At 38.7% G+C, this 17,862-nt stretch overlaps 2 protein-coding genes across 2 annotated transcripts in view; one reads left to right on the top strand and one right to left on the bottom strand.

The window, feature by feature from the left end:
• LOC131683918 (carboxypeptidase D) overlaps positions 1 to 17,862 on the bottom strand; it is an 80,405-nt gene that overhangs the window by 34,299 nt on the left and 28,244 nt on the right. The window lies entirely within an intron of this gene.
• LOC131683927 (uncharacterized) lies at positions 5,788 to 8,099 on the top strand. Its single transcript, XM_058966338.1, has 2 exons — positions 5,788 to 6,214; positions 7,264 to 8,099. Exons 1-2 carry the CDS (start codon positions 6,097 to 6,099, stop codon positions 7,701 to 7,703), a joined length of 558 nt encoding a protein of 185 aa, XP_058822321.1. The 5' UTR covers positions 5,788 to 6,096; the 3' UTR covers positions 7,704 to 8,099.

Raw genomic sequence — 17,862 nt, forward strand, 5'->3', positions numbered from 1 at the left:
GATTCATTATCGCGTGAGCACGGGTGTTTGTGGGTTCCGGTTTGAGACCGCGTTTGTAACTTCGTAAGTACTAAAACGCTCACCTTATTACCGGGGTGTTATAAAGTTTGCGCGATCGCGGCCGTATGTGCACGTGGAGTATCGCGAAGGGCTTAAGCGTTCATATTTTAAAATGTTTGTCACACGTGCTCACGTGTATGTGATATACCGTGTATAAATTCCATTTTGTAACTTGCCAATAGTCGCGTGCATTCTTGGATAGTCACGCGGACCGTCATTCTGATATTAAGTTTTCAGTGTACAGTTCAGATTCTGACAGGGACCCCATATCACTAGAGTTCCCTGTCATGTTGCCATGACGTGTTGTCTAGTGGATATAAGAGCTTCCTTTTAATTGGTCCAATTGAGGGCATGGACCTAGACCACTTGTACCAAGGATAGAAACTTCCAGAAATGACCGATCCATGATCGCGCGAGCGCTTGAGACCACGTTTAAAAATTTATAAGTGCTGAGACGTTCATCTTAGCACCGGAATGTTATCATGTGTGCGAGATCGCGGGTGTAAGTTGCGAGGATGATCGCGATGGGTTCAAGCATTTGTATGTAGAACCGCGTGTGCATTCTCACATTCGCGTGTGTTGTTAGATGATTGCGCAGACCGTGAATCTAATACTTAATTTTAAGTGTACGGTTCAGATGCTATAAGAGAGTGAGTTCTCCCATTTTACTAGAGCTCCAAGCTCATGTCACCATGGAACGTGTTGTTTGGTTGATATGAGCGTCATTTTTATTGTTTGGTTCACCTGAAGGTATTGGACCTATGGTACTAGGACCAAGGATGGGGACTTCCGGACGTAACCGATTCATGATCGCGCGAATACAAGCGTCGGTAGGTTCACTCATGAGACCACGTTTGTGACTTTATAAGTGCCAAAATGTACACTTAGTCATCGGGGTGTTATCCTGTTTGCGAAATGAGTGGATGATCACGAAAGACTCGAGCATTTGTATGTTGACATTTCTGTCGCATGTGCCAGCGTGTATGTAACTTCGTGTGCATAAATTGTTTTTTATAGCCGTGTGGCCATTTTCTAGTGAATATGAGCGTCATTTTTATTGGTCCAACTGAAGACATGAGTTTACGCTGCTAGGTACGAGAGTAGAGACTTCCGGACGTAACCGATACATGATCGCGCGAGCGGTGGGTTGATGTTTGAGACCGCGTTTGTAAATTTATAGGTGCAAAAACGTTCACTTTATTATCGGGGTGATTTAACGTTGGCGAGATAGTGGGCGTAAGTATGTGTGGATGATTGCAATTGCATGTTCACGTTTTTGACCATGTTTGTATTATCGCGAGGGCCGCGAGCGTTTGTACATTTAGAATGAAAGAGGTTGTAAGTGTATATGAGCGCATGTGTAATTGGTTGTCGTAGTGAGTGTCCGGATTTCCGGTTCCGGAGTTACGGGTTGAATAGTGCGGTCACATTGTACATTTCCATATAAACTGTTACTACCATGTTCTATGAATGATGCAAACATAACATAACTATGTTCTAAATTGCTTTAACTTATAGTACCAGATCACTAATGCTAAATAAAATACTTTTTGACCACCTTGGCCAGCTCCGACGGAACCGGAACCTTCAACGGAACTACCTAAGTTACTGAATTAAATTCCCATCTTTTTCTTTGAACGCCTGGCTCGATTTCGACAAATTTAGTCTTATTGACTACTGTTGAATTTAATTTTTATCGGAGTTTTGGTTCCTGTGTTACAGATTGATATATGTATTCCCATCCAAAAATCCCATACAAACGATATAACCGTTGTATCTATTTTTCGAGAGTTGTCCTACTGGAGCTGTAGAGCTAGGTTCTTGGAAGGGCTCCCCGTCAGAATCACATACTACAATTTGCAGACGAGACAGGCCATGTCGCCCACTAAAACACTGCTTTAGGCCAATTGTAGCGGGCCGTGATTATGAATGTGATATTCATTGTATGGTTCAGGTATGTGCGGGCGTAGGGACTCGCGATCGCGTGTATCATCGCGAAGAGCTCAAGCATTTGTACGTTAACGTGTTCGTTTGTATGTCGCGTGTGTTAACGTGTATGTAACTTCGCGTGTATAAATTCTATTTTATAACCCTGTGACTTTCGCATATTCGCATGTGTTCTTGGATAATCACGCGCGGACCGTGAATCTAATACTTTATTTTTGGTGTACGGCTAAGATGCTAAAAAAAAGTGAGATCTTCCATATTACTAGAGTTCCCGGTAATGTCGCCATGAAACGTGTTGTCTAGTGGATATATTTATTTTGTTATCCTACTGAATGTATGGACCTAAGTTATTAGGACAGAGAGTAATGGTTTCCGGTCGTGACGGATTCATGAGCGCGCGAAAACGGACGTTTGTAGGTTCGCGTTTGAGACAGCGTTTGAAACTTCGTAAGTGCTAAAACGTTCTCCTTATTACCGGGGTGTTATCAAGTTTGCGCGATCGTGAACGTATGTGTGCGTTGTTAATTGCGAAGGGCTTAAGCGTTCGTATGTTAACGCGTTTGTCACGTGTGATCGCGTTCATGTGACTTCGCGTGTACAAAACTGGATTTTATAACCGTGTGGCCATTCCTATACACGCGTGCGTTCTTGGATGGTCACGCGGACCTTCATTCTGATAGCTAGTTTTCGGTATACAATTCACATTCTGACAGGGAGTAACTTACCCCGTATCACTAGAATCCTCGGTCATGTCGCCATGTAACGTGGTGTCCAGGGGATTTTTTAATTGATCCAATTGAAGGCATGGACCTATTCTGCTGATATCAAGAATAGAAACATCCGGAAGCGACCGATTCATGATCGTGCGACCGCGGGAGTTTTTAGGTTCACGCATGAGACCGCGTTTGAAAATTTATAGGAGCTGAGACATTCACTTTATCACCGGGATGTTATCATGTTTACGAGATCGCGGGTGTAGGTTCCGTGGATGGTCGCGAAGGGCTCAAGTATTTGTATATTAACGTGTTTGTCACGTATATGTGACTTTGCGTGTATTATTTCGATTTTATAATCATCTTGCGTGTATTTTTAATGATCGCGCGCAAACCGTTAATCTAATGCTTAATTTTTAGTGTATGGTACAGATGGTAGAAGAGAAACAGTTTGCCCATATCACTAGAGTTCAAGGTCATGTCGCCATGGAACGTGTTGTTTAGTGAACATGAGCGTCATTTTTGGTTGGTTCAACTGGAGGCGCTAGTCTAGGCTGCTAGGACCGCGATTGGACTTCCGGCCCTGGCCGTTTCAAGATCGCGCGAGTGGTGGGTTAATGTCTGAGACCGCGTTTGTAAGTTTATAGGTGTTACATCTACTTAACAACCGGGCAAAATTGCGGCCGTTTGTGTAGAGGATTGCAATTGCATAGTCCCGTTTTTGTTATCGCGAGGGACACGAGCGTTTGTACGGTTGTTCCTATATGAGTATAGATAGAGTATAGTATAGAGTATACTAATAAAAGGAATCATAGCATATATAATAAAGAAAAAAAAAGATGCAAAGAGATTGATTATCAGTGCATAAATGGACCGATAGTATTTTGGTGTACATGAGTAATGGAAAATCAAATTAATAGATGTACAAAAGAAGAGTAATGAAGTTGAATATAAAAACACATGTAACATAAAATCAAACTACTTTAACTCGTGCAAATGTTGTTTTTTGCTATTAACGACAATTGCATTCTGTTAGACTTTCATCATGCTATGCTGACCGGGAATAGATGATTCACGTGCGTCGGTAAATTAATTGTACCTTAATTTATCCAATCCAATCTTTCCGAATGGATAGAATCGAACGTACAAATTGAATACGGGAAGGATTACCCACTATTCTATCATATATACCAGTTCTGCATCCATTCCCTGAGCCAACTGTCACAAATATTCAGACGAACGCTACTAAAAACTACAATGACTACAAAACGACAACTAATAGATTTCTATTGATGTATTTATTAAATTAATTTAATTATTAAATTAATTGAAACAGCCTGTGCACGATGACGAAGTCGACCGATAAATGGATATACAATGACCCCCACTGTGAGCCCCTCCACCAATACTGCCATTTAGCTGTGGAATAATGCCATGAAACACAGCCCACAGCAAAAGTCAATGCACGTCGACCCGCCAGCCGGTCACGTCAGCGCGCACAGGCTAGTGGTTGAGCGTTAGTATGGGTTGGCGCAGAGTGTGAAAAAACATAAAACATAAAAAAGACCCATAAGCCCTCTCGGTCTCTTCGATGCGCCACTATCGAGGCGTAATGCAATAACCACCTTAAAGCAATTGTCTCAGAGGTTCTGTAGCACTTATACAAGTAATATGCTTGATGATCTTTGCAATACCGTCAAACCCCTCAACCTAGGGGAGGGATGTTTAATGCGAAAGTTATTTCAGCCTATTGTTGCATATTTTATAATAAATCATATGTAAAAATAAAAAATATGAAAACTTCCAGCAGGACAAAAGTTATTCGCGTCTACTGCAAGGTTTAGATTGTTAAGGTAAAGAAAAAATTTGACTGTTGATCAATTAGGCATAAGGTCGTGTTGAGTCTTTGACATGTAGTTCGAGCAATTATTTATGGGTGATAAAACCGACAGTTGTTACGGCATTTAATTAGCAAGGGACTGGAAGGTGAAGTATATTTTTCAATATTTAGAACCATAGTACTCAAGGGAGAGCAAGGAGTTGAAGGGAGAAAGTTTAGAAAAGCGTGGAAGGATCATATATGCAAGCTTAGAGCTCACCGGCGACTTAACATTTTGTCTGCTACCGTAGGAGTCAGGGTCTTTTGGCATTAGAAATGCGAATCACCTGAGTCTACGGCATGTCCGGACAAGCGTAAAGTAACTTGTTACTTCATGCTGTCAGAACCGACGAAAAAAAAAAAATGATAAAACCGAGAACTATCAACTCAAACAGCTTAGACACCGCACATAATGCAGTTGCCCGTTAAGTTGGTGAATAATCAATATTTCCCGTCTACCCTTCCTTAATGCTTCCCCGTAAACCATGGAGATGTTGAGGTTTTAATATGGATTGGATTGGTGTTGTGGGAGTTCCCAAAGCGACTCTTGTTATATAATAAATCATCGTCACAACGCAACTTTTTACCGTAAAACATACACATCTGTTAAATTGCTAAGTTGAATATAATATTGAAATTTTACCACGAATTTCTTATACTTGGCATGCCGAATTGAAAATCAGCGTCAGATATGAATGACGATTTTAGGGTTTTCGACAGGTAAGGTTTCTACGAAGTTTATTCTGAGTTGAAATAATGCCTTGATTCGGTTTCCGTCGCAGCTGCCGCCCCCCACTTTCCCATTCATTTTACCTTTTAGAATTACTTCTATACACAACACATTTAAGCGACTTTATAACTTGTACTGAGCAGCGTAAAGCGTCAATTAATAATTTCACGCTTCGATAACCGACTTTAATTGTCCGTTCTACCAGGCAGAGTACAAGTTACCGGTGTTTGTTTTGAACTTACTGAGAGATCAAATTATGTGATTACGCTATATAGTAAATGAACACGATAACAGAATGTTAGTCTAGCACCTTCCCGTGTGAATATGGAGCATTCACCCAACAGTAGTAATTTAGAATGTTTTCAAACATTATTTGCGTACATTCTGTTAAACATCAACTAAATGCGTAAAAGTTTATACACCATTTTTACTGTGTTTTGATAAGTTACAAGTATAGTTTCAAGTGAAAAGAAGAAATTAGCACCATACCACCGGGTCACACTTTTGTGTGAAAAGAGAAAATCGCTTAGAGTCTGCTCTACAAACCTTAGGTGGTGACCGAATCGGCTATAGTATGGTGCTTCAAAAATGAAAGATCAGCATCGTAAACAATTCAAATGATGTGACTTCCAGCGAAATCAATATCAGTAAACAGTTAATAGTCCCTCAACAGGAGAGCCAGTATTTATATCAATATCACTGTACGCTAATGAATCGTGTAACAGTCGAATGTCGATTAAACAAATACCAATGTTAAATAGACGCTCATGCATGCACTGCACCCTATATATTTATATCAGTTATTACAAGCGAGGCCATCTCAAAACGACGATCATACCGGATATCCCCGACTGTGGTGTATGATACCGAGCGAACATTGGTCAGGTCAGTTCTGCATTGGTTTACTTTGGACACAACAATTCCTTTGTCTTCCTTTCCGCAATTATCACAAATTTATAAATGCACCATGTATTTAATTAATTGATGTTAATCGGTTACTCTGATTAGTGAGTATACCGGATGGCTGAACCCAAGTGTAGAATATATTCAAGGTTGATAGTAGATTATTTTGATTAGAACAATCATCTGAATGCAAGTGCACTTTATTGTATTTCACCCTATATGAAAAAAATAAGTAAAAACCATTTATGCATTTTCTGACCCATGTTTTGAGTTCGCTATAGTTTCATTAAAATAAGAAGTTCAATTCTAACGGGATGGTTTCGTTTTCAGAAGAAACAGGAGAGTTAACACAGTGACCATTACTAGCGAAACAGTGCCATTAAGGATTCAACAATAATGAATTTGTTTTATTAATATCATGCCCACAAACTCTTCAATACACGCCAACGACATTAAATGAGTGGTTGAGTATTCACGGTAAACATACTACAAAAAATGGCCTAATGCCAGTTTTCGTTATATGTTTCATATTAGTATAAATAGGATATTAAGTGATGTTGATCATAACAATATCATTATTATGTAGTCTTACAGTTAACATTTATGAATTGCATGCGTTTCTTTCTATCTTTGCAATGTATAAAGTGTAAATTGTGGATCAAGTTTTACTTTTCGACTCAGGAGAGTTGAAACACCTTGTTTCAACTCTCCTCGATGATGAACTTCTCGTCTTATGGGAATGTTATAAAGACATTAATGCTCCTAAACTAATAATAATAATCAAGATTCTTCTTTCCTGAATTAACAACAATAATCAACAGATCTACACATCTCGCCTTGAGCAGAAGCTAAAAATCATCCCGCACAAGTGAAACAGTCAATTCTACCTACAAGCCGATTTTGACACATCGCACAAGCAGTCCATATCATATCAGTGCACACACAATATTGTGTTAAACACTTTTACCGTTGTCTTCCGTTTTAATTCCACTATGATGAACAAAATGCAAAATTGCACTTTTCTGTTACAGATACGTATTTCGGCTACGTGCATATGGAAAACGACATGGTGGACGTGCGTATCCATGATTTGGCCCCGCGCACTAAGAAAGATTACATCAAACAAATCATGTCGCAATATGGAGAAGTAGAATCTATCACGAATGATACCTGGAGAAATTTTTTCACCGGCATTCCCAACGGCGTTCGTATTGTGAGGATGCGAGTGACTAAACCAATATCTTCTTACATGACTATTGAATGCAAATCTCCGAAGGATGGAGAGACCTATAAGCAAACAACGCTAATCACATATCCCGGGCAGACACCAACATGCCAATTCTGTAACCATACAGCCCACTACGGAAAAACATGCGCCGAAGCAACTAGTCAAAACTCACCTACTACAGCCAACTCTAACAAGCAGCCGCCGACACCTTCAGATAAACCAAACGATCCAACTAACCAATAATACAATGACCACGACAACCGCTCCCAAACCAACGACTAGCATCACCAATAAAGAAGAAAATACCGATGACGGACGGATTTACAACAGCGACCCGTAAGAACAAGAAACAAATAAGAACCTCTGATCGTGAATAGCAAGAAAGCAGTACCGATGATGACATGGACGGGAACGAGAACGCTAGAGAAGGCAAGCTGAATGACCCCCAAGCAGCTTCACCGCCAAGGAAAAGGATCTCAACACGCAGCAGCAAGCTGCGTTAACAAGATCTGGAAGACCGACATTCTTAGCATTTTATTTTTTTTATTTTTACTTATTGTAAAAAGTTGAAAGACCCACGACTCAGTTGTGCTAACGCATTGAGCCGTTTGAAATAAATCTTTAGATTAAAAAAAGCAATCATCAACATTCTCAGTTTATTAGTTCCAGGTGATTTATAATAGCCACGGAATATGCATTTGTTCTAATTGTTTACTTATGAAGATTGGAGCGAAGTGACCATAATACAAAATAAACCAAATACTACCGATGAGGATACCAAATTAACTGTTTCCATAAACCCGTATCACTTGTAGTCGTAAATAGTATCAACCGTTTAATCAATGAAGAATGTTCTGGGGGAAGTGGTTGAAAATTAATACATAACTAATTATATGAAAAATTGCTATCAAATTTCTTGATTCTACAGTTATAGTTATTTAGTGGTTAGGTAAAGTATCTTACTGTTATTACTGTGCATGGACTAGTGCATAAATTCGTGCATTTGTAATCAAAATCTAACACTAATTTTCAAAACAAGTGTCAGTGGTTGTATACCATTCCCCCGAAATCCATTTCCCAGAAAGCCATTCCCCAGAATTCTATCCCCCAGAATGTACCATTCCCCAGAAAGACATTTCCCGGAATGTACAATTCCCTAGAAAGCCTTTATCCAGAATGCCCATTCCCCAGAAAGTCATTCCCCAGAATGTTCTATTCCCCAGAAAAGTTAAGGGTTTGCGCATTACATAATTCGAGGAACTGATTCGGTGTAAAGCTGCTGAGGATGTGCCGTCGAAAGCGCCAGCTTCTCACAAGCAAACTTAACCTCCTCTCATATTACCGGTTTACTCGAACATATGAATTGGTTCCTTGTTTCAAACATGAGCAGTTCTTTGAATTTGTATGTCAAATAACTCTTGCCCGCAAACTTGTGATCTTTTCGTCTGCCCGGTTTATTAAAGCAATTATTATCTTTCGAGTTTTCCTTGAATCTATATTAAATCGAAATGAATGCAAATTTTGACAAATGGTTTGGTAGGTTTTTAGCGCAGTTATCTTTCTTTTGCATTGGAAATGTTTCGTACGCAGATGTACGATCCATCCGATTGCTCGGTTTACTGAAACATGATGCACTAAATACATCAGAAAAGTATTTTCATACCTTATGCCAAATGGTACTTATACCACAAGTAACAGACATAATACTTAACAACAATTCTTCGCCAGCGGTCATTTTGAATGTATTTTTAGTTGAGACTGTTACCGCATTTGTGATTTTGGCGCCACTGATATATGCGCAAGTATACGGGGGATTGAGCACTAGTAAAAAAATGTGTTTGGGTCTGAGGGTTAATTAATTTGTGAATGAGTGGTTGGAACCGTGTATAAAAGGTGTAGCAATTGATATTTTTTAAGAAATATACAGTGTTATGTCGTGCTTATACCACACGACTGTTATGTCAAATGATCAACTACCATATAATGGCTTATATCAGACGATGTTGTGCCAAAAGTCTTTATGCCGAACAGGATAGTCTTGCTCAAAAGATGCTAGATCTTTGAAAGTGTCCATTCCAACTTTCACCAGCGTAATAAAAGTGTTTCAAGAATGTTAGTTATAGGCAAAAGGTCTGGATTGGGGAGAAGCCGAAAACCGGAAGCCGCAAAAATGACAAAAAGGATGGTAAATGATTTCAAGTGGAACACCAACCACTCCCACTGGGAACATCGTGGAGTTCTGTATGAATTATCTGGCAGCATTTTCTTGTAACCGGGATAGTCACCCAAGAACGTCTCATTGATATGGCCGCCATATGAATATATGATCAATGAAACGCATCAAATAAGAAACTTCGATCGTAGTCACTATCTCGAAAGACTCTAAATAGACATTGCGTAATTTTAAACAAATATTCCAAGAAATGAAACTCAAAGGAAGGGAAGGGAAACTCTTAGAAAATGTATTCATATGAAGAATAATCAGTACTAACAGTACAACATATCGTTTGACATAAGACATTATATGGTAGTTGGCCAATTGACATAACAGTCGTGTAGTATAAGTACCATTTACCATTTACTGTCGAGTGTATTTTGGGTTACATGTTTGAGTAAATCGAGCAATCGGATGGATCGTACTTTTACGTACGAAACATATCCAATGCAAAAGAAGGATAAATGCTCTAAAAATACGCCAAACCGTTTGTCAAAATGTCAGGCATTGTAATTCTCTCACACTCACGCGAGAGGAGGCTTATCCGATGTCCAACTTTTTCGAGATAAGATGAGTCGCAAAATTCTTCGTCTCCACAAATAGCGTGAGAATAATTTTCCGGATAAAATTTATTTGATCTTTTCCTTGTCACCGGAGAAGGTGATAATATTTTAATTTCGTGAAAATCAATGAAAGCGTCAGAATATACACATAATTTCACAGAAAAGCGGCAAAGAAGTACGACAGACTTGTTTTTTTTTTCGTGTTTTGGAATAGCGATAGCAAGGCAGCAAGCGCAAAATAGATACCGTGATAAACTCATTCGCTCATTCTCCGGCGGTTGTATTTATCCGGAGAAATAAAATTATTTATCAGGAGAAGTTGTGTGAGTGCCAATAACTTTTCGGGTGAAAATGTGAGTTTTTATTGCCGCAATAGCAAATTATCCGGACGCATTTACTCATATAAGCGATAAATGCAATGCCTGCAAAATGTGCATTCATTTTAATTTTAATTTTGTAATATAGATTCAACAAAAGCTCGAAAGAAATATGTTTGAATAAACCTGGCAAACGAAAACATTACATGTTTGCGTGCAAGAGTTATTTGGCATAAAGATTCAAAGAACTGCTCCTGTTTGAAAGAAGGCATCAATTCCTATGTTCGAGTAAATCGGTTATGCGAATGGATAACTGGCTTGTTAACAAGGAGCCGCCGCTTTTGGCGGCTCATCCTCAGTAGCTTTACACCGCATCAGTTTCTTGACTTAGGTAATGCACAAAGTTTTGGTTTCGCCACATAACCTTACTTACATAATACTGTTCCATGCTGTTGGATCCTAGGAAGGGGGCTACCGCTTCATGTGGTCAGTGCTGCGAAATTTCAAAATCAGTTATCTATTTCGGCTTGTATTTACCGAAACCAACATTCAGATTCACCGCCTCCCTCATTCTTTAACTTTCCAACTGACTGGTATTTCATGCAAAATCGAATGCTTGAATGCAGAGGAAATATAAATTCATCCACCAAAGCATTCATTTGTTATTAGGTGGACGGTTTGAAGGCAGAAGTTGGCATCTTCTACATTTTCGAGCATAAGTGACCTGCGTAATCTATGCCTGGTACACTTTTGCTTAATAATCCCTCTCAGAGCGAGCATAGAAACAAAATTTAGTTTGCTTCTGAAACCGAACATGTCCGAACTTGAATGCGCTGCGTCGGGACAACGAATGACGTGGGAAACGAAACAAAAAATTCATTCATCGCAGCGGGCATGGATGGATTGAATTTCGTTTCCTTTCAAGTTCACGCAGGGATGTCAATTTTTTTAAGCTCTGCCTATGGTTGTTACCAAATAACTCTCAGCTCACACCTGTACGCATAATTATATTATTAAAAGAAATGCAACAATTCTGACATTGTCTAATATTGCTAGCAGTGCAGATTTTTGATTTTCATCAAGATTTTTCCCGATTCAAAGCAAGTCTTTTCTCCATCTTAGCAAAAATGTCTGGGAGATGGTTATATCTGGGGAATAAACTTCTAAGCATTGGTTCATTCTGGATAAGGCTTTTTCGAGAGAGTACATTCTGGAATATTGTTTTCTAGGATTTGTTACTTTCGAGGGAATGATTTTTTTGAAGAATAGTTCTTTCTGGGGAAACACTACGGTACTTTAGTTTATGTGGTATGGTTTTTGATGGAAAGTAGTAGAACCAAATCTTCATTGCAACATTCAACACAACATGAATTAACAAATTCTTTATTTTTATTTGGAATAAATAATGTCATCCTAACTTCCGGTTTCAACACAATGCAAATCATTTCAAATGCGACCGAATCGAAAGCGAAGAATGTCGTTCGATGGAAGTGGGAACGAGTAGTACGTTTGAAAAGATCAAATCAATAAAAAAAAGTTAAACTTTTCTGGGGAATGACTTTCTGGGAGATGGTGCATTCTGGGGGATGGAATTCTGGGAAATGGTACATTCTGGGGAATGACTTTCTGGGAAATAGTATATTCTGGGGGATGATATTCTGGGGGGTGGAATTCTGGGGAATGGCTTTCTAGGGAATGATTTTCGGGGGAATAGTATACAATCGTTTCAGTTTATACGTAGATCTCCACTGTGACGATTATGATAAGAATGCATGTCATTTTAAGAAATTATCTTAGTGTGCTAAGCTAATCTTATCTGCGTAATGGGCCAGATCACTATTTATTGAAACAGTATTTAGACGGAATTTGTTACTTCTTCTCTACGATATACGAAAACTACCGAGTGATAACACATTATACAGGCAAAGATAGCGCGAGATGTTATAAATCATGAAAAGTATTTCTTATTTTCCATATCGGATAGTTTTTGGAATACGAGCTATAATAACGAACACTGAAGGGAAATGTAAAGGATTGTTAACCTGATGCACGGGCTTGTTAGCAATAACGGAGCTTGACATTAGGTTCATAAAAACAGACGCGGCGAATTTTCAATACGTATTGACCCGTGATCATCGATACTAGTCAGATTAGTCGTATTAGGGCTAATTTCCGATCAACTATTCATTTTTACGGCAATGTTTTCTCGACTAGATCTGTTCGCACCCTCTCATTCTGCTACTATCGGCAGAAGGCTGATAGCACCCAGTCGTCGCCGGTCTAAGGACCAAATGTCATCAATAGACTTAGACTCGCGTGGAGGCATGAGATAGAAAACGTGTGAGAATTTTGTTATCCCACCATTTGACGACCTATATTGATGCTTTGTTATTGTTTTGTACCATTTACTCTGACGAAATTTGATAAAGCATAAACAGAAGTAAGAAATTTAAAAATAAGCAATGATCGAATGACAGTTTTTGTCGATTTATCTAATACAGGCCAGATTCGATTATCCGTATGGTGCAGAAAAATTTCGCTTTGGATAATCGAATCAAACACCTATTTTTTCTTCATTAAATATATTTGTAATATGTTGAAAAACAGGATCTAAGGTACATGCATCCAGGGATGTAATGCACCTTAGAGCAAATAAAGAGAAAAATAAAAAACGCTCTTTGCACTTTTCATGCCAACCATTACTCTTCTCTTTCACAATAAAACTCTTCACTGCGATGTGTGTTGCCCCCATACGTGTATTCTACTCAATGGCTGCACACCTACAAATAAAGAGGCTCTTTAGTGTGAATCTTGGTCCCACGGGCACGGAAGCAGAGAAGGCAATCAAAAAACATTTTGAAATCGTTTTTCTGACCAATCATTTATCTGAATTGTAGTTTGATTCGCCTTCCTACCTGCTTGCCAGTGAGGGGAGGCACAAAAAAGTGTCTCTTCATTATATGCGCGAAACGCATATAATTCAACCATCTCACGATAAAGTCAAAATATCGCGCATTTACACACAAATGATAGCGCTTCCCAAGTCCATCACGATAGATTTGTGTACCTAGCGCGCCAAGCTTCTATGAATGACGTCATCATCGACTATATAAGGAACGATTTTGGCCGGACAAGTTCAGTTGCCTGTTGAACGGCAGGCGGAGCAGATCACTGCGCTGTGTTTTCACAGCCAGTATAACTGAGTTAGAAGTCCGTTACACTGGCTGTGGAAGTACGTTACCCAGCGTCGTCAAACACGCGAGCTCCATTTGCAAACACGGTTTACATAGTGTTGTGGTACTACTTGTCTTTTTCGCTCTACCCATCATCATCAGCGTTGACTCATTTTGCTTCTTTGTGTGCTTAGGTTCAATGTTTGAGGCGAATGTGTAGGTAGATATATCTAATTTGTCAGCAGGGTTACCATATTCACAGATTTCTCAGTAATGTCACAGATTTTTTCTCAATTTTTAATCACAGATTCTTTTTAACAGATGGCGGGTTTTTTTGTTATTTTGATGCAAATTTCACAGATTTGAGCCTTTGAAGGTTTGGTTCAATATGTAACATTCGATATTTATTGTTTGTGCTTAAACTGTACGTAAGAAATGATTTATTATTACACTAAATGTACTAAGAAAATAAATATTTTACATTTAGTAGTATGCCCGATCAGAACATTATAACAGAAAGCTATCAAATTTATATCTCATGTAGATATTTATTACTCTCTGTGTTATCTTTATGATATACCGAGCAGGAATGCAAGAAAATTTATATCAAGATTATATCTTGTGGTGCTATCATTGGATTAATAATATGATATTAATGTACGCATACAACGATGATGTTACAGTAAGTTATATATTCTTTCACAATCATCTTTGAATGCTAACGGTTACACAAATGACAGTCTATTTGCTTATACACTGAAGTCTCTTTTTATGCGTCGAAATTCAACTTTTTAAAGCGAATTTTCGAAGTTTTTGATTTTTTTATTTGGATTTTCAAAATTCCGCGTTTTGAGTATAGACATGTTTTATATGCAAGTGGTCGGAGAACTTGTCAGAGAGGTGTTTGATGAACTTACTTGGTTGCAGTTGGATTAAGAGATGACACTTGCCTATTTTCTGAGACACTCGTCTGACACATTACGTCGAGTAGGAGGTAGTATGAAACAGTCCACATGAAATGAAGAAACGCGAATTGAAATCAAAAAGCATTTTAAAACTAGTTTTTATGGCTTAGTCAAATGAGTATATGATTAATTTTCCTCTAATTTCAACTGCATATTGCGAAAACGAACTTTCAGGTCACAAAAACTATTTGATATATACTGATCTCCAAATATATATTATGCTGATCTCCAAAATTTTCGTAGCGTATTTTGAGGATATTGATAAGACTTTCAGTGCGATTTCTCCAATTTACGCGGGTTTTTATGAACACTCAAACCTTATCCAGTTTGTGGGTTTCTAGGTTGTGCGTTTTTTGAATTTTTAAACTATCGCGACTTTTTTATTTTATCCTCCGCATAAAAAGTGTTTGAGTTTACTTGAGTATTATAACACTTCATGCCCCGTAAGATAAATTTGAAATATCTAAAAACTTTAATGCAAAAATATTGTTAAAACACATTAACGTACAGGAGAAGCGCCAAAGCACACTATTTGGAATCTAAAAATAGCCCCTCTTGCCTAATCTGAAAAGATATTATAAAGCTATTCAGTCTATCGTCATATAGGCAGCTGTATTAGTGAGTAAAACTGAATAAAAACAAAGCGTATGACACCAGGAAAACAAACAACACGTAGGCTTGGGCAAAGTTCAATGTGTGCGTTCTGGAAACGTCTTCTGCATCTATAATTGTTTTGCGCTTGACGGATGCGTGGAATATTATGCTAACATTAAACATCAGTCGAAAACAACGTCGTTGGTTCATGCAGGAAACTTCCCCATCAAACTCAGAATACGCAGGTTCAAAGCGGCAATATCGACAAATAATAATCTGCGTGTCATATATTCACAATAACAATCAGCCAGCAGGTATGCAATCATTTGGCAATGCTATAAAAGCTTTTGCTGCATGAAGCTTTTTGCTCCAAAGCAAAAAGCGCCCTAATGTATGCTTTATTTTACTCGTATTCTATTTTTAGACGTGCACACTAAAATCGTTGCTATTATACAATAAGTAATACAAGCTATGTTGGGGTCATTTAAGCTATCTCAAGTTGTTATGATCGTGTTATTTTGCTATCAACGTTTGTTATAAATTTGATATCAGTAGAGATTTTTTTGTTAGAATTTTTGTTATTTTAACGCCTAACGGATTCTACTTTATAACAAAATTTGATAGGAAATTTTTCGTAACAAAATATCAGCATGAGTTATAATTGTGTTATTTCCTTCTGGTCGGGATAGTCTACAGTTCGTGCAACCCCATAGGGCTGTCCCTTATAGTTTTGTTTGGTCAAACCTTTTAAAGAAGTGAAACGAATATCGATCACTTTATATTCTATAAAGTGATAGTAAGACATGCAAGACAAATAAGTTACATAGCCAACTTATGTTATTTTAAAGCATTGTGTTCGATTAAATTGGATTAATATACTTTGGCCTAATAATCACGACGCATAAAACTCAATTCCACTGAGAAGCCCCAAAATTTGTTTCGAAACCAAACAACACAGGTCCAATAATAGACGCCTGCTGGACGGTCTAAAAGGCTGTTTAGCGCATCCATGTACTTAGCAAAGAATTATTAGCGCTGCTCTTTTCGGAGCAGTGCAATGTACTGACTACAGTGAAGATCCTAAATTATTAGTCCCCTTGTTTGTCCACCTTCTACAATTTTTCTACAACAAATTTTGTCAGGTCAAAACCCTTAAACGAATCCTGAGTAACAACCCACCCACTACCCAATCCGTGGTACTTATGGGAGTGTCACTAAGTCGGGGCCTTCCGTTAAGTAAGTATCGTATCAACACTTCCTTTCTCATCCCAAGTTACGGTAAAGATGGTCGTGGCCCGCAATGGTGGTTCTCAGGCGAAATCCTCGCTTGGACTGGATCAATTGTTATTCCCAAACAATGCTTTTCAAGTAGTCTGGCTGGAAATGAGAGTCATCAGTCTGCAATCCACGAAGTATACCGTACTTACGTAACGCAATGCAAATTTTGTCAGGTCAAAACCCGTTTTTTCCAGCCAAATTTAAGACAAAATCTTCTCATTCACTTATCTTACATGATGGAATTAAAGCGAAACCTTTTGCTAAAATGTATTAAGAATTCAAAATATCTGAAAATAACCTGTTCTTAAAGAGATTAAAAAGTTTCGATTTTTTTAAACTGATACGATAATAGACCGACTACGAAGAGTTGTGTAGGGTTTGTATCATACAGTCTTCAATGCATAATGGAGCTGCCAAAATCGGTCCTTGTATTCATTCTAAATTTTTTTTTTTTGAGACTTGTCCTACTGGAGCTGTAGAGCTAGGTTCTCGAAAGGGCTCCCCGTCAGAATCACATACTACAATTTGCAGACGAGACAGGCGAATGTCGCCCACTAAAACACTGCTTTAGGCCAATTGTAGCGGGCCGTGATTCTGAATGTGATATTCATTGTACGGTTCAGGTATGTGCGGGCGTAGGGACTCGCGATCGCGTGTATCATCGCGAAGAGCTCGAACATTCGTACGTTAACGTGTTCGATCGCGTGTGCGTTTGTATGTCGCGTATGCTAACGTGTATGTAACTTCGCGTGTATTAATTCTATTTTATAACCGTGTGCCTTTTGCATATTCGCGTGTGTTCTTGGATAATCACGCGCGGACCGTAAATCTAATACTTTATTTCTGGTGTACGGCTAAGATGCTAAAAGAGAGTGAGATCTTCCATATTACTAGAGTTCCCGGTAATGTCGCCATAGAACGTGTTGTCTAGTGGATATAAGCTTTATTTTTTTATCCTACTGAATGTATGGACCTAAGTTATTAGGACAGAGAGTAATGGTTTCCGGACGTGACCGATTCATGAGCGCGCGAAAACGGACGTTTGTAGGTTCGTGTTTGAGACAGCGTTTAAAACTTCGTGAGTGCTAAAACGTTCTCCTTCTTACCGGGGTGTTATTAAGTTTGCGCGATCGCGAACGTAGGTGTGCGTTGTTAATCGCGAAGGGCTTAAGCTTTCGTACGTTAACGTGTTTGTCACGTGTGCTCGCATTCATGTGACATCGCGCGTACAAGACTGGATTTTGTAACCGTGTGGCCATTCCTATATACGCGTGCGTTCTTGGATGGTCACGCGGAC

This window comes from Topomyia yanbarensis, chromosome 2 (assembly GCF_030247195.1).
Source record: "Topomyia yanbarensis strain Yona2022 chromosome 2, ASM3024719v1, whole genome shotgun sequence".
Lineage (NCBI taxonomy): Eukaryota > Metazoa > Arthropoda > Insecta > Diptera > Culicidae > Topomyia > Topomyia yanbarensis.